Source organism: Vanessa tameamea, chromosome 5 (genome assembly GCF_037043105.1).
Source record: "Vanessa tameamea isolate UH-Manoa-2023 chromosome 5, ilVanTame1 primary haplotype, whole genome shotgun sequence".
Taxonomy (NCBI): domain Eukaryota; kingdom Metazoa; phylum Arthropoda; class Insecta; order Lepidoptera; family Nymphalidae; genus Vanessa; species Vanessa tameamea.
This window is the reverse complement of record NC_087313.1, coordinates 8,011,628-8,037,230: the sequence shown is the minus strand read 5'-3', so window position 1 is coordinate 8,037,230 and position 25,603 is coordinate 8,011,628. Positions and strand designations below refer to the sequence as shown.

Here is a 25,603-nt window from a genome sequence, read left to right as displayed (position 1 = left end):
ATCAACTCGTATTATAACTTTGTAGTGTTTAAGAACGAATTAACAGCGACGTTAAAAATTGATCATTTAAATATAAAATCGTTTAATTATATTTCATAATAAAACACACCGGTTACTGTTTGCAGCTAACTTCGATTCAATGTTACTGTTAAATAAAAGCAACGGTGTTTTCGCAGATAACGGATTGAGAACCATTGAGATAAGTAGGTATTTCCCATTTTTAATATTTACTTAATCGTATTATAATGTTCGGCCACCCATTTTCCATGATACATGGAAACATTAAATGTTGGATTACTATTTATGTATATTTTTTTTTAGTATATGTATAATTTCTATGCCTCTCGTTTTCAATAGATTTTCTCGTACATAGACGTTATTATGTAGTTCGTATAGATATTATGAAGAAAGCCTAATTATAAATACCAATAAATCTATATAACATTCACAAAAGTAGTCTTGAATTATCACAATACTTAATTTCTGTTAGTTGTAGTAGTAGTAGTTTTTATCTTTAAAATTAAAACATTATAACTATGTAACGCTAAATAAAATATGATTTATTATGTGTGTATTGCATTTAGTTATCATGTTCACACAAGGAAGTTATGTTGGGAAAATAAAAAAAATACTTAGCATTTGGCTTTTAATACTTAATTACATATTATCGAGTACACTATACATTTTATTTTCTTGCTATAAAATGCTATCTATTCAAAACTCCGGTAGGCATTCCAAAAGAAAATAATAATACAAATAATTTACATACAACTTTCGTTTTATAGAAAATTACCTATGTTCAAGATATTTTGCAGTTTATTATGATATTAAAGCAGTATCACTAAATGTATTTTTGGACAAAGTTAATATTTATTGTATTGATATAAGTTCGTCGAACACACTAGCCACTGCTGCACTTTGGTTACTGAAAACAAGTAAATGTCCGAATTAAATGTGCAAATAATACAAAAGTAACATGCAATATTATTTCCTACCAACTTCAAAAAATGGCTCCTAAATTCTTGCAATTTATGTATGTTCAGATAGAACTGTTTTATTTACGAACCGATAAAATACTCTAAAGTTTTTTTTGTTTAAATGCAAGGTGTTCCCATATCTATTTTATACATTAAATAAGTTTTTATTTAAAGCGTACATTTAGGCAAATTTTTGAAGTCGGCTTTATTATTTTTCGATAAAAATATTTCATTGTACATTTACGTGAAAAGATTAGATGATTATAAATATGCACAGCAGGATATAACACAATAAACTAATTTATTAAAAACATAACAAATAATTAATATTTTTGTGCGATAATGTTTTATACTAAAAATAATAAAGAGTTTACAATTAATTAATTTAGATTTGTCTTTATAAGATATTGTAAACATTTTTTTACTGTGATTACAGAATGCATGTAGATCAATATATATTAATTTGAATTTTGTAAATCATTATAGTAATAATTTTATTAAATATACATTACCAGTGACGTTGTTCCGAATAGTTTGTACCATCCGATGACGATGTTGGAGAGATTGAGGTCTTCTAGCATAATCTGCGCCACGCCCATGAAAACTTTTTTTCCCTCTAAACGACCGTAATCGCCCCATACCGTTACCTGGGTATAAGCAAAGGAAATTATTATTTTTCTATTAATATTAACTTTTATAAAATCAAACTTTAATAATTTATTTCAATTTAAATGGACCTGAACATGTGTATATTTCTTTATTTAAAAAAATATAATACAGTTCGAAGGTTAACAGAAAAATTAACTTAAAAAAAAGGTTGGTCGGACTTAAATCCGCAACCCTTGGTAAAGTTTCTATCTATTGGCACGGCTGGCTGGCTGGCTCGGCACCATACTGTTATAGTTATAAAAATATGCCTTTTGGTTATTCGGAATGCACTTTAAGAGTAGAAGCAATTTAAAAAGTTACTTACTTGCAAAACACATCCCTTATAGTTTTCCCTAAAGGTGAGTGTTTGTTGATAGAGTGGATCGAGAGTGCGTCGTGCTGTAACGGTCTTTGCCTTAGCGAGACAGCGTTTGCCGCTCACTACGTAGACCTTTACGTACGGAGCGGGCAGAGTTCGACTTCCTTGCTTTGCTTGCAGCCCTCTCGCACGAATTACCTCCACCTTTGTGAATTAAATTATGACACTACAATTTGTTGAAGTGATATGATCAATGATTAAGTCATTAGATGGAAATCTTTAAATTATAAACATTTAATGAGATAGAGAATGCTATAGATGTTATAAAAATTACTTAGCCATTGTATCTGTTCGAACTTATATAATTAATAAAACTATATTTTTATCTGTGTGAATGGTAGGTAATAGCCTAATAATATCGTGACGTGACTAATCCACAATTAAGTTACATTATAAACTACGGCACATATAATTTTGTTGTGGATGTGAGTAATATTCTAACAATAAAGGATTTTGTAATTATCTTTTGACTTTTTATGTAATAAAAAATAATTTATCACTATGATGCTAAAGATGATATGCTATGATAAAGATAAAGTTATTTTAAATAGAACATAAACGTTACCTCCAGAAATCCTTTTTGGTAGCACATGGAGAGCTGTACATCGCCTAATGTTGGCGCGCCAAGAAGTTGCCTTCCGACCAATTGACCCGGACCCAATCCGTCTATAAAGTCCGATAAGCCACCGCCATCAGAAGATCCCGAACCTCGCATTCCAGGGGAAAATCTGTTTGTTGATATTTAACCGTTAAGATACCAAATTATTTATGAGTTAATATAATTAATGTGTAAATTTGTAATTTTTTTAGTGCAAAAGAGATACATTTATTTCATTAGATTTCATTTTACTTACCTTAAACTGTTAAAGAATCACGTAGAATATTTTTAAGTATTCTTAGGAAAGACAAAAATATACTTTTATATCAGTTTGAAATTTTAAGCATTGGTTTTAATTGAATAAAATTAAAGAAATAAAACCAAGTTTTGTTTTATAATAAAATATTGAAAAAAAAATCTATATCTTATTCATCTCTATAGACATTAATTGAAACGTAAACAAAACTCGGATTTTTGCTAATACCGGAATTGGTACATAGTAAGTAACAAATAAGACTTAAAAAAAAACAACATTGATACAATAGTGAAGAAAAGGGCGGTAGTCTTTAGATGCAACGAATGGCTTTACATTTTATTGGGAACGGGTGTATGCAATAATTACTTATCATTGGGTTACAGTAAAGAATAATAACTATGTCTAGAAGTCGAAACTTTAGAGCGGGTATAATAATATTATATAAGGATAGTGTCAGATTATCTATATATCTAATTATCTATTCTAGTAGCTGGGTTTGGAGATTACATTAATTACACATTAACATTCAAATTCAATTTACATTTTCTTTATTTATATACTTTAATATAATAATATATTGCAAGTATTCATGTACAATGAATATATGCCTATTAAATACGAAAAAACCTAGCTAATATATTTTAACTACAAAACACTGAACACCGCAACGCTGTCTATCCAAAATCATAAACTACGAATCGATCGAACTTGAGTAACGTAAAAGTTGCGTAGCAAACCTCTCATGATCATAATTACTTTTTAATTTTTGTAGAGATCGCAATTTTTATCAGTATTATAGATCTTCAACCTAAGCAGTCCTTGATACATATTGCTGACTACGAGGAGATAAGCATGGTCGCAGTTATTATCTGATAAAATATACCTCTCTAACATAATATGTATACATATATTTTTAGGTTTTTAAGGAATTTAGGTTACGTTATAAATAAGAAACATATTTTCTCTGTTATTATAAGTTTAAAAAAGCTCTTTATGTTTTAGCTTTACGTTGAAAATTTAAGAAGTAAAACACTCAACGATTGTTTTAACCTTATAGTGTACAACAATGACTCACAAAGCGTTGCAGCTGCTTTAATTAAATGAAATGTTTTAAAAATCTCAACGTAAAAGACCTTTAGGTTTTATTTATGATTTTAAAACAATTAACTAAAATACGACTCAGATCGTAACATTTTAAACTCGGCAAGTACGTATAGTAACATTTTCGTATCCAGGAAATTATTCTGGGTACACTTGATTGCTTCGGCTAAGTTTTGTAGGAAACTTATGACACACCTGTATTTATATAGATTTACTTAATCCATTTATTACCTATACCTAATAGATATTTTAAACATCTGCTATGTTGAAAAAACATATATGTTTGTATTAAGATAATGTGATAATTATGTTCGTTATTAATTCAAATATTGAACGTTACAATTTATCCTTCACTATGAGTATTTCAATGGAATAAAGTTAATAAGTTTCGTAAAATTACGTGATTAATAATATCGTGATGCATGCATGAATGAAAATTAAAATTAGTGTACAATAGATAAAATGGAAGACAAACGATCCAGAACAGTAATGTGCAAACATCGTTAGGCTTTCAGGCAACATTTAATTACCATCAACATTCGTGCAGCGTTTACAGTAAAGCGCCATAACACCTGCAATACTTCTGAAAATTTAATTTTATTGATGAATACTGTCAAGACCACCGTTTGATATACCTTTTAGTTCCGAGTGGGTGCGTTGCCTAAACGTGAAAAGACGCGTGTGCGCTGAACGGAATATAGTGAAGTAAAAAACACCAATACAAAATGGCATCATGCTTACAAGACGAAGGCGTAAAGAGGGATTAGAGGAGAAGACGCGAGTAACATCGATGCACACAGAGATTTGGAGCTGCGAAGGACGAGGCGAGCGAGCGACTTACGAGGATCCTTCCGAGCTAGATATGGAGGCGAGGCTGTCGGAGTACACCTCGTGCGAGCGCTGGAAGGAGGTAGTAGCGGCCCCGGAGCGCTTGCGACGCGCGCCTTTCCCGCCCTCTACGCGACAAATGCGTCCGTCGCGGACACGCAACACATTCAATACCGTAATATATTTATGCCAATTACATTTACTTTACAAAAACATTTTGTATATACATTTATATCTTAAGTTAATTATTCCTGAAATATAATTATCTCTATATTTAATCATATTCAATTTCATTGAGATTGTATTGTACATTCTAATTGTCAATCAACATTGTCTGCCCCGGATCGATCGATACTTTTCGAACGGCTTTCTTGATGTGTTTGCTCCACTGCTTAATTACATGTTTTGTGGTTTCTGCTTTATATTGGTGTTTAGTATATACGATATCACGAACGGAGTTATCATTAGCAATATTAACATATATATATTTTTTTTTGCAAATGGATAGAACTTAATAGTTCTATCCATCATAGCGAAACAAATTTTCTTCAAAATTATAATACAATGTTTTTTTTAGTTTTTTTTTATACAAATTTAACCTAGTTTCCAAACCATGTAGTAAATGATTTAGCATTTGAGACAATGTTGATTAAACAAACTTTACGCGACAATGTATGTTTTTTTTTATTTAAAAATGTAAACGTTTATAGCAGAGCATTGAAATTATCTTTTATATTTTTAAAACATACTCGCTCGTTTATAGGCCAATACATTTACCAGTAAAAGCTCTACATAGCCGACGCTGCAAAGCAACATTACAGATACATCTATCGAAGTGGATGTTCGGTGCATGCTGTGTTATATTACACATTATACATTAAACGTAGACACAGGTTGTCCTAACTGGCTGCCTAAATCGGATGATTGAACAAATTGAATATAACGCGTCGCATAAGATCTACCGCCTCAGAACCCGCACTATTGTGTCAATGTGACGGGTATGAGCGCCGCGAACCTGCCGTCGTCGTTCTCGCTTGAGGCTGAGGAAGCTCGTGAGACGCCGGTACCCCCCCTCATTTCCCCGGGTACCACTTCTTCGCTGCGTTGAACCGTGAACGAATTTTTCCCACGTTTACCGAAACCTAACCTTCTTTTCCTTCCTGTCGATCAATCCACATCACTTAAATATAGCATTTTTACCAGTTTTTTTAATACAATATTTAATCCTAAAATATTAAATATAAGTTATTTATGTAGGATGCGTTTTCGACATCAACGGTTCCTAATAAAGCTTCTACTATAGTTTACCTGTGGCTGATAGCTGCGAGGTCGAGTTGCTTTTCTTCCCCATACCCGGACCGAAGTAATCTCTTGGTTCAGCTTTAAGTAGAACGTCATCGTTGGCAGGTTCTATTTCACTGGTTCCGCCGAGAGCGGTGTCACTGAGACTGCCGTCTTGAGATGTATGTTTTATGGGAATTATTATTTTCATAATAATATATCAAAGTGTATTTCATTAATTTATAATTTTCAAAACCTTATAATTTAAGAGTACAAATGATATAACTGAAAAATTAATGTAAATTAAAAATTTACCTGCTTTTTCATCAGGAGGAACATCAGCATTGCTAAGACTTCTGGTGAATTGTCCTCGCCTTGACTCGCGTCTCTCGAGGGGCTGTTGTTGGCTATGATTACGTCCATTCTCACGTCCTCCGTAATCATTACTGCATTCCAAGTTAGTGGTATTCGAGTTGATTTCAGAATTTTTGTTTGTGGTTTCCATTGAAGATTTTTCGTTAGTTCGTTTTGAATTATGCTCCACGTGTCGCGGCATTCGGGTTTGTTCAGCAATAGTAGAGTCACCATCCCCAGGAAGGTATGTCGTCGCTTCGGTAGTTTTGTGATGAGTGTCATCGGGTGATAAGTGTGGGGCGTCGGATGTAAGCAGACCACAGGGCGAGCCGAGGTTCGTGGGAGAAAGACCAACAGATAAAGAATTAGCCATTTTACTATAATCTGGGATTAGATGGTAGGTTTCAGCTTTAGGAAAAGCCGGGGTGTAAGCATTCTCTTCGATATACAAGGGGTTGTTTAATGAGTTATCTATACTACGCTGGTTAGGTAAGGACTTTGGAGTTTGATGATTTTTTATATTATAGGATGGTGTTTTGATATTGCTTACATTTTTATTATAATTACTCGTTATTTTATAATCCTTAACATGCATACTTTCAGGTGCTTGGTTATATACATTGGATGGGTACATTTTCTTAAAAATTGTACTACATTCATCTGGTGTTACAGGTTTTGAGTTAGAAGGAGAACTTCTAGTTGAAACGATTGAGTCTGAATGACTTCTAATGATTTTACTAGGTATTTTGTATTTTTCCATATACCCAAATTCATCACTCGCTGCATTATATTCTGAGAAGTCAATTTGATCCTTACAATTTGTTCTTAGATCTAACGATACAAAAGTATTCTTATCGATATCTCTAATTAAAGGGCAAGAATGAGAATTATTGTGCAAATCCAAAACTTTAGGACTTAAAGTTACATCCCGATGTATGTTATAAGGTTCTATGTCTAAGCTATTTTGTTTTTCGACACTAATGTGTATTGTAGTTTCCGGTATGCTATCATCACTTGCGTAACCGTGATAATGGTGATTGTATTCATCTTTATTTGTTAAATGAGTATCGCGGCTTAAGTCGCCTGTATTGGTTTCGTTTGCATCTTCAAAAAAAGTGACGTCGGGCAATGTTCTTGTGTGTAGTTTTTTTATATTATCTGTGTTTAATATTTTGTTTTGGAGTCTGTTTAGTTCATCATATCTATGGTATAGATCGTTTTCATTCACATTGTTTATATTTTGATAGTAAAGAGGCTGTTTTTGAAATTTTCTTTTAATAGGATTTTTCTGTACTCGTATTTTACAAGGTATATGAAGTTTATCGGTATTACAATAAAGTGATTTATTGTGTTTTGTTTCATCATAATAACTATTTAGTTCAAGATTTTCATTGTACCTATTACTTAATTCAGTTAAGCTTTTAGGACAGGCACCGGCAGAACGACTGCGTGCTAAGGTGCGACGTTGACGGCGGTTGGGACGCACACGGTGCGATTTTTCCGATGGTGCAATAAAACTGTATTGCAAAAAATGTCGAGTACCGTCAGATATCCCGACCGCCGACTGATCATAATGATACTCAAGGGCGGATGGAGAACTATCACAAAAGGAGGATGTGCTATAAGTGGGAAGCGTTTGCGTCCGGCTGTAAAGCATGGAAGCAACCAATAATAAATATTTTTTTCATGCAAGATAATTTGTTTCAATATTATTATTTTTTAAACTAAACGAAAAGCAAAATAAGATGTTTTTGGTTTATGTATTTTTGGTCACATGTAGGTGGGAGAGGCCGAATATAGTATATTGTAAAATCGATTATATTTTTGTGATATCTGAAGTTCTGCTCGAATTAATAATTTCAATAAGTTCAAAAGTTAGAGAAAATGTATATCATGAATTAATAGTAGAAAACTATTCAATATAATGTCACCTTAACATCCTTGTGGGACGAGGTCGTTCAGATTGCGTACTGAAAGCACTAGAGGTGACGGAGGCGACAGACTCGAGGTCTGAATCGGCGGCGGTCGCGTCCGGCGAGAGGCGACGCCGAGGCGCCCAGCCGCCGCCTCGCGCCGCAAGCTCAGAGTCAGATAACCCTGCATAGTGTCTCTCCCAGCCTATATAATTTTACTGCATTTGTTATACTATCCACAGTTCGTGGGACGAACCAGATAGACAGACCGTCTTCAGCAACCGCAAACTGTTTGTATGTCTATAGTAATGGAGTAATATGTGTGTGGTGTAACTATATCGCCAATTAAGTATATGACCTCGCTACGACCATTTAAGAATTTAAGATAATTCTCTACAATTTACATGTTACTTAAATGAGCTATGTCGTCTATGTGGTTAGCGATTTCATCGGTATTATATTATTTGTATTTTGTATTATGTAGATATATGTCGAGCATACTATGTGAAAACATGTTAGTATATGTGTAGTCAATGTTTTAATTTCAGCATTTCCTCCAAATTTTGAACACAACTTTAAATTTGGATGGATCCTTTTTAAAGTGCTAACGCCTACATTTTTCCTTTTTTGAATGTTGAAAATATATATTTTTATTTTATAACAAGTGATACGATGATTTGAATCGACATTCATAGGATTTTTTCGGCATGAATAAGCCGCTGCGTTTTCGAATAACGCCAGAAGATTGCAGATGACGACGGAATAGCAAGTGAAGGTATGGATGTATTGACCTTGTGGCGTGCTGCGGTAGGTAAGTGTGGCGCCAATGTGGTGCGGGGCGATCCACTTACGTTCTTCAAGATCCGCAGACACTTGCGCGCGCATCGCCCTCTGCCCACTCTGCTGCACATAAAATAATAGTTACATTTGTCTATAACTACCAAAAGCAACTCTGAAACGATGTGATCGCAATGATTTTTCTGGTGCAGTATACCTGGTGTGGTATTTGCGGCAGCTGTCGCTTCTTGGGGCTAGTGGTGGGAGTGGCGGTGGCGGAGCGGGATTGGAATCGCGGCGCGTACGCATGCGTCGGTAGCCTGGTGTCGCCCCGCTCCTCACACACTGCAAAGTAACGTAAGCTGCTTTCCACCTTTTAGTAGCAGCAACTTTGACTGTTTCAATATCGACCCGGACTAAAGTAAACATCTGTTTCTACTATTGTTTATCGATGATTTTTTTAAGGAAATTATTGGAAAGTATTGCAAATTGCTTTATTATAAGTTATTTCTTTAGTTATAGTTATGACCAATGACAAATAATATAAGATTTTAATCGAAGTAAAACACCGAATAAGTATATAAGTTGAAAAATAACTTACGAAGTTGGCTTTGAAAGAGAATTAAGGTAGTAAGTAGAATGGCATGCAATCATAAACACTGCGAGATTGACGAAAATAAAAGTTGCATTCATGAGGAATCATGATTACAACGTATCATAATTCGAGTGGTTAGCGTGCTCTTAGGTACAGGACGAGGGCGGAAGATGCGTGAAACAAAAATGAAGGAAGGTAGAACAGTAAGTGGCAGTAAAGTGGTGATGATCGCGATACGTGCAAGTCGCGACGATGTGTTCCGTGCGGGGTCCGGGCCCGCGGTCTACCGTGGCCGAACACCTCCGCTATACGTCGCATTATGAGTGGCATTCGTATACACAGCGAAATTGTAGGACCACGATAAGGAAACAGAAACATTTTAACGATGTACCAGAACATTTAAAGTTTAACTTGTACATACCGATGTTGAGCTTTAGGAGAAGAAGACGTGTCATTGTATGCGTTTAAGTAAACACAAACGCAAATCTATACTTGGATCATGCTCAATTCGCGTAATTGATCATAGCTGTATTAATTTTGCGAGCCAACGATTATAGGACAGTTGGGTCGTAAAATTACAATATAAACCTGCACGCCTTCAAAACGAAAAGGCTAGATCGTGAAAATGTGTACCGCATTCTCCAGTCTCAGTAGAAAAACGCTCCTAAATAACAGAGTCGATATCGGGTAAACTTCTGTGATTCAAACGGAAGTAGCGATATGAGTAGACAGTTCCGTGTTGAAGTGACCATACGTAAGGCGTGTGCGTCGTGGGCGGCGTAGCGCGGCACGGACGCGGGCGGCGACAGCGAGCGCCGCGGCGACGCGCTGCGCCCGCCCGCCGCCGACTGCGAGCGCACGCCGCACCCGCTCTGCGGGTACACGATTAAGATTGTTTTGTCAATTATTTTAAATTATTATTTTGATCATGACTCAAATTTAAGTATCTAATACTGAGTCTCACTCGATCTCTGGACATGCCGGCGGTTCTCACTCGACCCGCTGGTGACATGTCCCGACGACTACATCGCGTTCCTTCAATCTAAAAAGCAAAATTTTGTGTAAATAATATTATTACACTACTGCACAGAGCATAATATGTGTGTGTGTTTGACAAGTGGTTGCATGTTTATCTTGTGGGCAAGCTTAAGTGCATTATCTATTCCCTTAGTCTATTCTCATTTCATCCGATTGGATATCAAATCCAACTTGTACAGAGTTCTGACACAGGACGCCGGTCGTCGTTTTTGTGTTTTCAGGGTGTTTTCAGAACGAGTGTGCTATATCTTCCAGTCTGCTACTGAGAATTTCTCGACAAAATAACCCAATAATTTTTGATGGCCTAACCCAAGGTTTGAAATCAGGACTTCTAAGCCACTAGACCGACGATGCAGTCACCCATTCATTACCCATTCAAACATCAGATATTCTACCGCCAAACAGCAATACTTATTATTGTTGTTTTCCAGCGAATAAGGTTGAGTGAGTCAGTGTAGCCGCAGAAAAATCGCGTTCTAACCAATGTTGGACCAATGGTTGTTGACGTATTGGCGATGTTGGGAATGGTTAATATTTCGTGCAGCGCCTGTGTCTATGGGCGGTAGTGATCACTTACCATCAAGTGGATAAGTTTCCTGTCCGCCTACCTATATAAATAAAAAAAATATTTAATACAATAATAGGTCTACCACGCGATTATAGCGTTCACTTGCCAACGTGTTTGATTTGCATGCATTTAAATTCAATGTGCAGGATTATTTAAGTCATTTTTTAATAAAACTTTAAATGCAAAAATATCCACTGACTTATAACTTACGAAGGTTTGGTTGTGGATAGTATCCACTGTCGATGAGAAACACATTACCTTACGGTGATTTTGCCTGGTGTATGCTTTATATCTCTTTTACAAAACAGGTTGGTCCATCAAAGTTTTAGTGAGATGACATTTACGTCATTAATAACAATAAAGTAACCTCATGAGGTGGCGGAGGACTCGAGCTAGAGGCGAGGCTGGAGAGTGAATGATGTCTGCGAAGGTCGCACTCGCTTGGAGTGTCGGAGTCTGAGAGACGCGAAGTCGATGTGGAAGGCGGCGACAGATGCTCTCCGTCCACGTCATCGTCGCGGTACCGCTATTACGAATAAAGATTTTTTTATTTTACAATTCTCATATAAACATATTATGACAAAAAATATATTTCAAATTGTGAATCTTCAATGCACTGACATTTTACAAATATAAACAGGAATCCGACTTGGTAAATTTATTGTACATTGGTATTTTATTTCATAAAGATCTTTGTATATACATATGTATCTACTTACACCATAACCAACTATTTCTTCGTGTGGTTTCAAGATGTGCCAGATAGGTTCGTGGTTAATAATATTATCCAAATCAAGGAGAACTTCACCGAGGAAATCGTTTGGGCCATAACGATTTAAGTCCCATACAGTGACCTGATCAGAACAAAATATTATAGATGTAAATATTTTAAGCAAAGAAAATATTTGAGACAAAAGTAAGAAAAATCTTGTATTTAAGTAATCGCAACTTTAAGACTATTTTATATCCTTACCTCAAGGGTTCGTTTCTTGATATCAGTTATTCGTATTCCACAATATACAAAGGTCTGATTCCATCTCGGTTCCAGGGTATTTGCGAGGGTCTTAGTGCGGCGTTTGCTCTTTTCGCTTTTATCGGGCAGCAGAAATACTTTGGCATACGGACATCGCGGAGAACCATCTGACCTGGGGCTGAGACCGGTTGCTGATAGCACCGTTACAAGCAGTTGCAGTGCCGGGATGTCGAAGTTTACTTTTAACTATTAAAAACAAAATTGTTTCGATTTTGTCCCGTTTATAACAAGTCGTAATTAAAAAAGAATTACTATACATTAAAATTGGTCACGTATTTAAAATTGATGGTGAATTTAAGAAGAACACGTCAGAACTTATATGAACCCTGAGAACATTATACTCCATTTTATACAAACGGAGGTGATATGAACCATTAATGTGAACAAAAATATTACATTATGTTATGTCTCTTTTGCTTCCGCCTTAAAGTGGAGCTTATCATAACAACGTATTAGTATTAGGCAGTAGAATAACTGAGGACTGGGTGGTACGTGCTCAACCATTATTACCTGAATTCGACCAGCGACACTGATGTTACTGTGGTTGTGTCGCGCGGAGCGGCGGCGGGAGTGGATGTCGGGTGAGCCAGGTGAAGTCACCAAGACGCTCGGCTTCTCGCAGCCACCCATGATTTCAGTGTACACTTCTACATAATTATTGTGAAGTTATGATTTGGCATACAATCCCGAAATTCTGAGTCTGAATCTCGGGTGATATGTGTGTTAACTAGGTGGTTATTATGAAATCAAAATGAAATAAATTAGCTTAAGAATATATCTTTTCAATGCATTATTTTATCATCAAAACATTTCCTCGCGGTGAAATGTGCTTTGAACAAAAAAGTCACCTTTATGCGCTCTCCAAGATTGGACAGTTCTGTTGGGAGCCAACGACCGCGATACTACGAGCTCGACATGCGAGTCATGTTTACTGTTGGCCACTATTGTAGCCACTTCGTCTGCTGTACGACCTTGAAGCGCATATCCATTCCACTGTAGTACTTCATCTCCTGAAGAGTTAAACGTTATTTTAGATATATAATAACAATTTTTAATAAAAGCAATTCAACAAATGTTGGTGCATAATTAAGATAAATGTTATTAGTTTATGTTAATAACCTATTCTTAGCTGCCCTTCCAAGTCTGCAATCGAACCTTTTTTCACTTTTTCAACGACGGCACTTCGTGTACCGTCTGGTAGAATTTTTCCCCCAACTACTTTCAGTCCTAGAATTGCTGAAGAGTAATTGGAACTTCCTTCCATCAAACTCTTCCGCAAAACCATATGGCCGATCATTCGCGTTCCGTCAGCGGAGACTTGCCAGTTAAGTGGGAACTGTCAGAAATGTAACGCGCTTAGGATAAAGTCAACATATAAAAATTATATCACAGTCAGCAAATTTGGCTAAAAGTGTGTCGCAATTACGAAAGTGCACACTTAGTGAAACGATTCATGCCTGCGAATGCAATCATGCTGCAGCCAAACACTAATATCCTATGCCATATTACCCGCATTCATATTTTCCATTTGTTTTTGTTTACTATAAAAGTTAAAAACTACGTAACTTTCTGTTTATTTGAACTTCAAGCCGTTAATATTTATGGGCACGTATTTAAAAAAATATATTTATAATATTCCGAAATTCAAAAAGTCATCGATAATTGAGCTTTAAATAATTAAACTTTGAATAATTTTCTCGATTTAAAAGCAAGCTAATTACAACCCATAGTATAAGAAATGTGCAATATTCATTATATACCTTAGGGCAATCGCCCCTGTTCGAGTCTTCGCTGGAAGTGAAAGTGCTAGACGTATCGATGCCCGAGTCTTTGGTAGCAGAGTCCTGGCTAGTCTGTCTCTCGGACTCCCAGCGCAAGGAGGCCCAGTCATGCGGGCCACCAGATGCATCGCGACCCCCACGAGGGAACGTCGCAGCACCTTCGTGGCCGTCGAAGCGGACTGTTTTTTTTCTCCTTTCCGTGAAACGTCTGTTATCGGAGGAGTCTTCCCACAAGTAAGCACTCTTATATACGGCGCGATCAGGACGCGGACCCCCATCAGTGACGTAGGGTCGCAAGTACGAGCCCTCGCCATCGTCACGGGCGCGCCACCGACAATCTGTGACCGAGTCGAAGCTACGACCGCCAGCCGGCGCCGTTCTTGCCGTATCGAACGCTCCGCGCGCCTCCGGCATGTACGAAGCCGGTGAATGATTAGTGAAATTGTAATAATTGTTGGTAGCCACGCTGGTACTGCGCAGGTGTGGGTTCCGAAGAGATGAACACGCCTCAAGTTGTCCTAAGAATGACAACGGTTAAATAGCAACTAGTCGATACGGGCCAATGTTCTTTAACCGTCCAACGACTTGCGCGCCCGTACGCGCCCGGAACCAATAAATTCAATATTTAGATACTCATTGTTTAATTTGTAATTTAATTTGAGTAGAAGTTTTATTGTTAGACATTTATCACGGTGATTACTTGAGAACGATACGACCCTACGTTTACGTTATTAGCACAAAACAAATTAAACGCAAGTAAAGCGGTGAACACGCAAAAGCGGAAAGAATGTGTGACAACTTATTTAAGACTAATAAAGTAATAAACAACCGTTCCAAAAAAATATTGCAACAAAATCTAAGACATTTACATTGAACCAAGTATGTTACACTTCTTTTCGCCCAAACATGCATTGCTTGAACCACAAAAAAATGTCACAGAAATTATATTTGCCTTCTAATCTGATCAATTGTATATTTATCTCATCCTGACAAAAAATAATTCAATATGTATCAGTTATTTCATCTCTATATAACATTGTTAAAAAATAAAGTAGTCGTTTGCACGCATATAAGTACTTATAATGATTTCAAGATAAAGCAATCTTGGCGTATATCATAAAGAAAAGGTTAAACAAAAGAGATCCATGACCAGAAAAGATGCATTTATCGCAACGATATATACATAAAAAGGAACGTGTTAATTTTGACTGGTTCAAGCAATAAAAAGCAGAGGTACATTCATATATGCTAAGATATCTTATTTTATTTATCTGTTTAGATACACAAAATCAACATTTATATGTTATTTCATATTATAATCATGTACTTCTGCGAAAGATGATTTTGATGATGATAATGACTCAAGTATTAGGAAAGATAGAAATTTAGTTAAATTTAATAGCGATCACAATTGGCCGACCAAAGAAGTAGATTCAACAAAACGAGAAACGAACAATAACAATACTGAAACATCTATAATATTTAGCTTAGTTTACAACGCATCATTTTCCCGAAATACGCCCTCTCACCGATAAAAACTTTTTCATTTTTTCATCTAATATCGCTTGGCGCTGGTTTCTGGTAGCTTCGGGAGCGCTCCTATCTCTAGCATTACCTGCGAACAGTTCAGGGCGAAGTGAGGTTCGAGAAGACGCGGCGCGGAGCACGGCGCGGAACCGGGCGTATAGCAGAGGCGCGCGAGACGCTCGCGGCGTTTTGAACATTATTTCATTCAAGTGTTTTTTTAACAAGTCTTGTTACAATATGAATATCGACGAATGATTAACAACATATATTGTTAAACGTACATATAACAGGTATATATCTGAAAAAAATACTATTTATATACAATATCAGTTATACACGGTCTCAGAGAAATGATTAGTCAGAGTACTTACTTATTTTTTCTCTCATACATACTAAATGAACAGACATGATGTAAACATAAAATATGTATATGTACCTATGGATAAGTTTAGGTGCTCTAGAAAACAGACTTCTTTGTGAAAATTGGCTTATTCGTTTAGAACTTTTAATTAACCTGACACTATCTAAGAACTACAACCGTTAATAAAATAGTATACCTCGCACGGAACACCTTAACTTTATCGCTACAAAATGTTGAAAGATAATATGATATTATACTTTTAAACTTTTGATCAGAATTTTTATGAACGTACGTACTTAATACACTAGAGTTACGGTATAAATATTTGCGTGTTGTAAAGTGTAGCTGTCGTGTGGGTGACAAATAAAAATCGCTTGGATGGAAGGGATTTGTGACGACACAGGTGGGATAGAGTGGCGCTGGGAGAGCGTGCGCACTTACCACGGTCGCGATACTCGTCGTTCTCATCGGAGATACACTCCGGTACCTCATCGTCCGAGGAGGACGAACGAGGCGGCAACGGCGGATGCGACCCGGGCGTGTGCGGCAGTGGCAGCAGTTGTGTGCCCTGAGGTGGCAGCATCTGGATTCCTGTGTCTTCAACACCGTAAGATGCTTTTTGTCTCGGGTGTACAAGATGTGGATGGGTCCGGGCCAGTCCTTCGAGCTCCCCGTAACACCGTGCTTCCTGTTGACTGTACTGCCGACGCAGTGCACTACCTGATCTTTGTAAAGGCTGATTTTCCTTTTCTGCGGCACTGTGGGCCCTTTCTAATTTTGGTCTCTTATCCAATGAGGTATCCCCTTGAGGTGGTAAGCCTCTCAAATCTGATTCCATGCGCCAAAGCATAGAATCTTGACCGGCACTTTTGTGTATCCATTGACCAGTTTTTGATAAAAGTTCTTGTTTTTTGCGACAAAGTATGCAAACCCATATAACCTGTAATTTTATTTACCTTGAATATCCTTGCAGCTACTAATTCTAGTAGGGAAATAGTAATATCCAGTATTATATGCTTCATTAACATAAAAAACATAATATGTATAAAATGATACTAAAAAAAGTGTTCTGATGTTTTATATGTTCATAATGAATTACATTGTAAGTTAGCTGGGCAAAAATTATTTAGTATTGAGTACTGGCGCTGATATAGTTTTAGCAACAAAGTGCGGACGAATAATAAAAAAAATGCGCGAATGAAATAAACGTAGTAAGTATTTTGTTAAGTATTCGTAAAGTATAAGTAAGTAATCTTTGCGCCAGATGCATATTCGAAATTATTTGTTTTTCTATCGTTAATTATAGACTATAAAATATCGGTGAGGCCAATAAAAAAATACAGTTATTGAATTTTTTGGTCAAAAAATTCTGAGCAGATTTTAAATTCCGATTAGAAGATAGCAGTGCTTACAATTATAGGATTGTACTGAACTCGGAATGTCTCTCTCCGATTGTGTTGGATTTGAAGAGAATAGAGAATGCACACAGATGTGAATGTAATCAGTTAAATGACATTATCTGCCCTTTTTTCTGTAATTCAGCAACAAATTTCCATACTTATACAAGTATTTTTAATCATTTTAAAATTTGTTTTAATCAAACATACGACGTTTCCTAGTGGAATTATAAAAAAAATGTGTTGGTGTAAATTAATCTAAAATTTCTAGAGGGAATTTCATATGAAAAATTGCAAGCAAAGTGGCATTGTATTATAATAATATTATTATAATTTTAAAACCTTTATTGTTATAGTTACCTTGTTTGAACGCAAAGTAACCTTTCCGCCACACCTCGCGCAGCAACGAACTCTGCAGTAGTGACAGGAATGGCCGACACCATCGGCAAACTTAGTCTTCAAACAAATGTGACAGGTGGCCGCGAGCTCTACGCCTGCTGCTCGTTGCATTTCATTCCTCGTGCGAATTGACTGCTCGAGCACTGCCACTTCATCTTGTTTACGTCTGTGTTTCATAAAGTAACTTATAGATTCGTAAATTAAAAATCCAACTAAAGTTCATAAATGTCCCACTGCTTGATAAGGTTGCCCTCTCCTTTTAATGAAAAGGTTTGGAAGATATTCCACATATACCACTTTGGTAGAATGCGGGTGTTTACCAAAATTTGATTAAAAAATGCACTTTTCCTTACTAAGTTTTTTTTTTATCACAGCCTTGTATTACACCATGCTGCAGGTGATTATTTATAAACAAGCTAAGCACATCAACCTCATATCCAAATATCACGAGTTTATTAAGAAAAAACAAATAAACTCTAGATCCTCTATATGTATGAGGTTTACTCTTCCTAACTATATATGTATGTATGTATTTGTTAATCGTAACAAATAATTTTAAGTGTGGGATTATAGAAGAAGCAAATGTAGATAGTTTTATTGGTAATTCGACGTATTCCCGTTAGGAGGTATTAGGGTAATAGGGGTAAGAGGGTATTTGCGATAATTTTAACCCCCATATGCATAGTGCAAAATTGAATCATTGCTAGTTTTTGAGTTATTACGTTTTTTAGATTTTATTGTTCAAAAATGTATTTAAAAAAGTATCAATTTAAATCTATTTTTTACCATATCTCATTAACAGAAACAATACAGCAGACGATATTTTATGCTGTATCTATTAATAGATACAGCATAAATTATAGATAAATTAATAGATAGGCATTTGTTATTTTTTATTTATATGCGAGTATATACCGAATGCACTTTAAATGGTATTTAACCTTCATGATTAAAATCGAACGAAATTATATGTTTTTTTAATCAGATCAATCTGTACCTATTGAGAGATGAGATAGATATCCGACAAAGCTTTATGTATTTTCATAAAACAAAGATGAAACATGGTTATAATGTGATTTTCAGGTTACTTTCTGTTTTTCCTGTACGACTTTAAACGTTTATATAATTATTTTATGGATGTAACTAATAAAAGTTTAAATCGAATAAATGAATATTCGTTTTATTAACGTAGCGATTTATAAATAAGCGATTTATAAGATAATTTATACATATATTTTTTTATTGAGTATTTCATTGATCAATATTTAACTGGTAACAAAACTTACTGTTCAGTTTTTACGAAAATAGTATGAAATCAAGCTCTTAAGCTTTTCATAACTAACGAAGATAGGTAGGTATTTAAATACTTAAATAGAATTTTATGATTAATATCATTTTTAACACGACAACTACGACTTGGTGATAGGGCTTTTTTCAAACATGTCTCGGTAAATGTCAGTCAGTCATCACATATTCTTCTGCCAAAAAGCAATAATTAGTATTGTTGTGTTCCAGTTGGGGAGAGCCGGTTTAATTGCTGGCAAAGTTGATGGCGTTGACGATGTAAAGATTTTTTTTTACGAAGCTAGTGTCCATGGACAGGGCCGCATCGTAAGTTTAGGGGGCCCTGGGCTAACACTACTTAGGGGCCCACCTAAGACATATCTGAACGTAGACTCGAATTAAATTAATTGAATGGGTTTGATTAATTGCAGGACTCGCAGGGCTGCAAACCATACGATTTGTTTAATTTAATAAAGTTATAGATTCTTTCGCATTATCGTCTATTTTTGACTTTGACTTGACTTAGCAGGGGTCCCCTTGAATCCACGGGGCCCTGGGCATAAGCCCAAAAAGCCATATGGTAGATCCGGCCCTGTTCATAGACAGTGGCAATTAGGTACGTATTACATACATCATTATATACATCAGGTAGCTCATTTTCCCGTCAGCCTACCAATAAAATTAACAGATTTATAATTTATAAATTCCAGTCACTAGACTTTACCTATACTGACTATTACCTCCCGCTTTGCTGAGCATTAAATGAAAAAAGACGGAAAGAGGACCGGATTTCAAAAAATGAATAGTGTCAAACTATCTACGGACGATTCCGCGTCGATTGGTTATAGTCTCACACCGATATTTAATTTTCATGTGATACAAAACACAAACAAAAGAAATTCATTATATATTTAATGTATATGTTTATAACTACTCTTTCACACATATGAGGTATTTAATCAAAGACTATATAACTAGTCAAAAACTATTTATAATGGGAACTAAAGCTTATAGTACAAAAACGTCGATTTAAAAATGTGTTCATAAATAATATTATTTTGTATGCTTCATTCATAAATTGTAGTTTATCTGAGAACATATATTTTCGTGTAAAAATAATTTATACTGTATTTTAATTGCTTCGCAGATGGTCTAATTTGAATTCACTTGAGTAGTCATTTTAATGCCAAAATTTTATTAAATTGCACATAAAACACCGTTAATTTTATAGTCCTAAATACATACTTCAATAATCTTATATTTTTAATAGTAATTAAAATAAGGTACATTGAACTAATTTATTAACAGATTATAAATACTAGTGTTAGCCCAGTGGTCGAAATTCAAGACTAACCGTTGTTGAAAACTGGAGGAATCTTATTAAATATGAATTTTTTCTCAAAATCATCGAAACGAAAAAAAAATTAATCGCAAAGGGTTAATTAATTGTTTTGTCATTGTCTATTTATATATAGATTTGATTATTACTCCCGCTATACTGCATTTTAATTATATGTTTTGAAGTATTCTCTTCTAGTCAAAAATACACCTATTGTTTGACTCAAATTTTTTTAATAAGTAACTACCTCGGGGACCCAATCAAAGTCCAGAGAATGATACATGTTGCGAAACGAGTAGCCATTAATATTGGCTATTTAAATTAATCAAGAAACGATTGAGGATTTTTTAGGGGCCCCCCTTAAATAAAAAGTATTTTGATTTCATTTCATTTGATGTAATTCTTATGCCTAACCTAGTACAGGTCAGGCGTAGCTAGAATTTAATATGAAAGAAAATATAAATAGTAAAGAAAAATAATCATTATAGGTATATCCTTAACAAATATACTGGATCGTATTTCATAACGAAAACAGTTGTTGATTATGTAATTACATACGCTTCCGTTGAAATGACTTCAAAATTCAATAGCGTAATTTGTACCGACTCAAGGTATGCGACACAAATAAAACAACTAAGGTAAATCTGTACATCCAAAGTAAAAATACATAATTCTAAAAACAAAGGCTCCTCAGGACACAAATTTATTTTAAAAAACCCGATAGTACCAAAACTATTGCTTAAATGTTATTGCTTGAAATTTATTTCTATTTTAGAGTATAAAAGACGAACAGCAATCTCTAGATAGAATATTTAGGTTTCTTTTGTCTTATAATGATTATAAAAACCGAATTATAATACTTTATTTAATACCCTGCCTCGAAAATTACTTACAGAAACATTTTTTACCCAAATAGAAATATATAGTTAAAAAGAAGTGAATATTACGAGCATACGAGATCGTGTATAGTGCGATACAATCTATTATTCACTTTTACATACATTTAGAAAATTTAGTACAAAGTTATGCAGTTCAGAAAGTAGGTCACTAAAATATCTTACTGCATCCACGCTCCCGCAAGCGAAGCGCCTACTTAGCGTCAATAACCACTAGTACTTCGTGCAAATGTCGAGCCAAGTAAAACAGAGATCAATAACGTGTCTGAATTTAATATCGTCACAAATGCAACCAAGTATTAAAATAATACGCGTTTTGCTCTGAGACTGTTAATTTTTAACGCGTCCTGAAACACACAAAGCAATAAGTTCATGAATGCGGTATAATTTAATTATTGCATTATATTACTAATGCAGACTTGTTCAAATTTGTTAATTCTAACTTATTTTAGGTGATGGATAAATTAATTTGAATAGAAATATTATTTTTATATTTACCGTATAAATTATTTTTTCTTTCTAGACAATAACTTTATTATTCCATTTAACTATTATTCTAAAATACGCATAAAAGATATTACTGTGCTAATCTCGCTCCTGGAATACGTACTTTTATACGTAATCACGATTGCTGGTTCGCGCAGATGAGACACTGAATACACGTCAATACCCAGGTTCCATAACAATCAAGCTTATATTATTATAGCCAAAATACACTTGAGTTATTAAAGAAACAAAACGTTTCAACAACCAAATTATATTATTTGTAATGAAATAACATGGAAGCACGTTCACAACATTGTCACATATGGTGCAGTAAGTAGAAAGATATAACGAGCGGGGTGGGTGGGAGTTAGTGGAGGTGGAGGCGGACCGCGGGGCGCAAGACAAGGGCACACCTCATAATCTCGTGTTCTCGCTGCTCCTCTTGTCGCTGACGCATTATGACACCTTCGATGATCGCGCGCTCCTCGGGCGTGAGGTGCGAAAGGTCCGGCATGTCGTCCATGGCGGGCGGCGGCGAGCCGCGAGCGGTGCGCGGGCCCGCCGCGTGCTGCGGTGCTGTGCCCGCGGCGCGTCGCTTAGCGCGCCACTCGCTCCGGAGGTTTATTTAATAATGCCGGGGGAGCCAATAGCGCGCGACACTACACTGACGTCAGCGCGGCTATTGATCGTCGGCTCTAGGCCAACCCTAGCGCGCCGTCGTCAACTTACGCCCTTTCTCATCCCAATGCGTGCGCACCTTTTCCTCGTTGATACACCAAAGGGTCTATTTATATTTTCCTCGTATATTAATTAATAATAACATTGTTTCATATCCGATCTTTAAACTTGAACGAATGCTTAATATCATTTATTTATTAAAAGTACACAAGGTGGAAAGCTCATGTTCAGTCACAGTCAAGAGGCGGAGGCACACATTCGCCTGGTACATGGTTGACGCGGTCATTGTGAAAGAGAGTTTGTACGCCGTCTCTCCAAGGATATTTTTTCGTGCGTATGCGCATATACTCATAATCTCTACACTCTCCCTTGTATGGCATTGCGTGTCCAGAAACATTATACATTTGAAAGATAATAAGTGGAAAACATATTAATAAGGCAAGGTACTTATATTTTTTCCAGGTGTTTTTACCCTTGTGGTAGCGAGGGCAACACGGATTAGGTGGTATATTGCATGGTCGACAGCACACAGGTTGGTTGATTTGATTACCTGCTCCCGGTATAACAGGCGGACATCCGCATTGGCCTGCGGGCGGTCCAGGTGGACAGTAGTAACTACGCGATTTCAACGCGCGGTTTACTACTGCTCTATATGAAACGGTTAAATATATGGACATACTATTTTTTAGATTTAATATAACTGTTTATATAAAAATTATAAATAAGTCTACATAGTTTTTAGTAGCTACTTAGAATTTTAAATCATTTCTATTGACACTAATGACGAAACATAAAGATCTTTTTATTCATTAGTAATATAAAGAAATCAGTCAGTTCTATTCTTTTTGCTTCGTTGAATATATAACCTGCATACAGTTGACCTCTTAGGATAGGCAGTCCACATTCAAATGTGTTGTCATTGTCTAACTACTATTTTTATTTGCCTTAAAATGTTTTTAGTCCATTGAAATGTTAAATTAACTGAAAATTTTCTAGAGGACGCAATTTTATTTGTGGAACATGTAGGGGGTGTAAATACAACCTTAACCCCAAGTTTGTGGGGTTGCCGCACTTGACCCGCGCCCGCCATCTTCAAAAAAGGGGTGGAAACATATTTTTAACTATATCTCCGAAACTATTAATCTGTAAGCTTTTCCTAAGTATTTTATTGTTCTTGTATTAGCTGTACCTAATCCCATTCATAAACATCCAACAGAGTCCAAACCTGAGCTCGAATCTGAGTCTGAGCATGTGCTTGAGCTTGAGTCTGAGCTTAAACCTAAGTGTAATAATTGTAAGTGGCATAATTGCCTAACCAAAGTTATTGAGATGTAGCACGGATTTTTATAATAGGCTTTTGTTAAATAACAGAATGCCAAGCCAAGACATCCTTCCAGACTTCATGACTATTCTTAAGATAATAAATATAAATACAAATTGGACAACATCACATACATTACTCTGATCCCAATGTAAGTAGCTAAAGCACTTGTGTTATGGAAAATCAGAAGTAACGACGGTACCACAAACACCCAGACCCAAGACAACATAGAAAATTAATGAACTTTTTCTATGTCGACTCGGCCGGGAATCGAACCCGAGACCTCGGAGTGGCGTACCCATGAAAACCGGTGTACACACTACTCGACCACGGAGGTCGTCAATCTTAAAATTTTCGTCATTCTTAAGATACACGGCTCGGTTGTCGAACGACTATTTTTACCAATTCTAATAACTTTGTAGGAAGTATATTTTAAAATATTTGATGAGGGTTGGTTGTACTGGGAACCCAACGCAAAAAGCATCATCACAATCGGTTCAATAAAAATCTGATATACAGATTTTGTATATAGATACAGATAAATTTAGAAAATCTTTCGTTTTTGAAATCAGTTAAAGATAAATTTGATAGGTTCTAGGAAGCTTCAATAGGTTTACTACAATACTTTACAGGTCCACATAAGTTTAATATATACAGTATTTAAATTTTTATAGTTTACTTATTAAGGGGCTCAATTCTAACAGCATTTAGAACGGATAATAAATTTAAAATCAAAATATTCTCTACTCAAGCAGGTTCAAAAAGCATTTATGAATCGTTATGCAACAGTATTGAATTAAATATATAGCTACCACAATTTCAGAATGTAGATTCTACTCAGGAGAACCGTGCAAAACTCGGTGGTTAATCTTTTCCACTATTTTACTTAGTTTGTGTCAATATAATATAAGTCTAGTATTTGTTCAATCAAAAAGTAACTATTATTGTTTATTTATATTATTAAAAAGTTCAATTAAATAATTCTGTGATAAGCTTGAAATAAAGGGCGAACGTGAGAAATATATATATATTTTATATTATCGTTCGTGAACCGATATTGGCAGATAAGATAGCATAACATTATCTCTATGCATTCGTGTAAATTTATTTTTCGATCAATAACTAACTACTTTTAAGAGTATAACTTCAAATTCTATTTATTTTACTAACGGTTAATTCCTAAATTCTGTGAGTATCCAAGAAATAATATAATCATAAAATACAAATATTATTCAATCTTTCGGGATTTGGTTAGGATTAACATCAACAATGAAATATATAGAAGGCGTCGTTGGACGGCTGGTGGATGTAAAATATTAGAGTCGCACAATGATTTGCTTATGGCGACGCATAACCACACCGTATTAGATGTTTCATATTATCAATGTAATAAATATCACAGAGTGGCGAGTGGCGACGCGTATGGTGACGCGTCGCTACGTCAACAGACCTAAGTTATGCATTAGATGTTTCACATTAATAATTAATTTATACAGACTAGACTGACGAACATAATATAATATATATAAGCATTATGATTCGAACTAATAATAATAAAATAAATCGTAATATTATCGCCGATTTTACTACTGCTACAACACTAGGAATGTTACGAATATTACGCTGTCACTTAAACTGAAGTAAAGACTGAAATAAAAAAAACCGCAAACAATTATGGTTATTAGGAAAATATATCATTGAGTTGTTTTTTGTTCATTGTAATTTGTAATGTTATTTTGTTTTTTTTATGTTGTATTGATTGACATTAAGAATTAAGTTTATTTCGAA

At 35.4% G+C, this 25,603-nt stretch overlaps 1 protein-coding gene across 13 annotated transcripts; it reads right to left on the bottom strand.

Moving 5' to 3' along the window:
* Window positions 1-632: 632 nt before the first annotated feature.
* Window positions 633-22,617, bottom strand: Rim (Rab3 interacting molecule). Of its 13 annotated transcripts, none has more exons than XM_064220879.1 (23): window positions 22,230-22,617; window positions 17,773-17,977; window positions 16,457-16,955; window positions 16,026-16,046; window positions 14,107-14,645; window positions 13,466-13,682; window positions 13,195-13,356; window positions 12,857-12,993; window positions 12,287-12,532; window positions 12,033-12,167; window positions 11,681-11,839; window positions 10,672-10,749; window positions 10,462-10,579; window positions 9,330-9,457; window positions 9,127-9,238; window positions 8,354-8,540; window positions 6,384-8,068; window positions 6,096-6,242; window positions 5,803-5,947; window positions 2,570-2,732; window positions 1,951-2,148; window positions 1,490-1,624; window positions 633-925 (listed from the first exon to the last, which is right to left on the bottom strand). In XM_064220879.1, exons 1-23 carry the CDS (start codon window positions 22,337-22,339, stop codon window positions 923-925), a joined length of 5,529 nt encoding a protein of 1,842 aa, XP_064076949.1. In that variant the 5' UTR covers window positions 22,340-22,617; the 3' UTR covers window positions 633-922. The 13 variants fall into 13 exon arrangements, with proteins under 13 accessions (XP_064076949.1, XP_064076950.1, XP_064076951.1 ...); XM_064220880.1 differs by having other exon boundaries at window positions 9,127-9,235; XM_064220881.1 differs by having other exon boundaries at window positions 9,187-9,238; window positions 22,230-22,616.
* Between the last annotated feature and the right edge of the window lie 2,986 nt (window positions 22,618-25,603).

Excerpts from the sequence above, each read along its gene's own strand:
- Rim (XM_064220879.1), bottom strand. The coding sequence starts at position 22,339 with ATGGACGACATGCCGGACCTTTCGCACCTCACGCCCGAGGAGCGCGCG. Across the intron at positions 16,047-16,456 it reads CGACGAGTATCGCGACCGTG|TATGTATGAGAGAAAAAATA; the intron begins GTAAGTGCGCAC and ends CTGTTCATTTAG. Across the intron at positions 1,625-1,950 it reads ATAAGGGATGTGTTTTGCAA|GTAACGGTATGGGGCGATTA; the intron begins GTAAGTAACTTT and ends GCTTATACCCAG.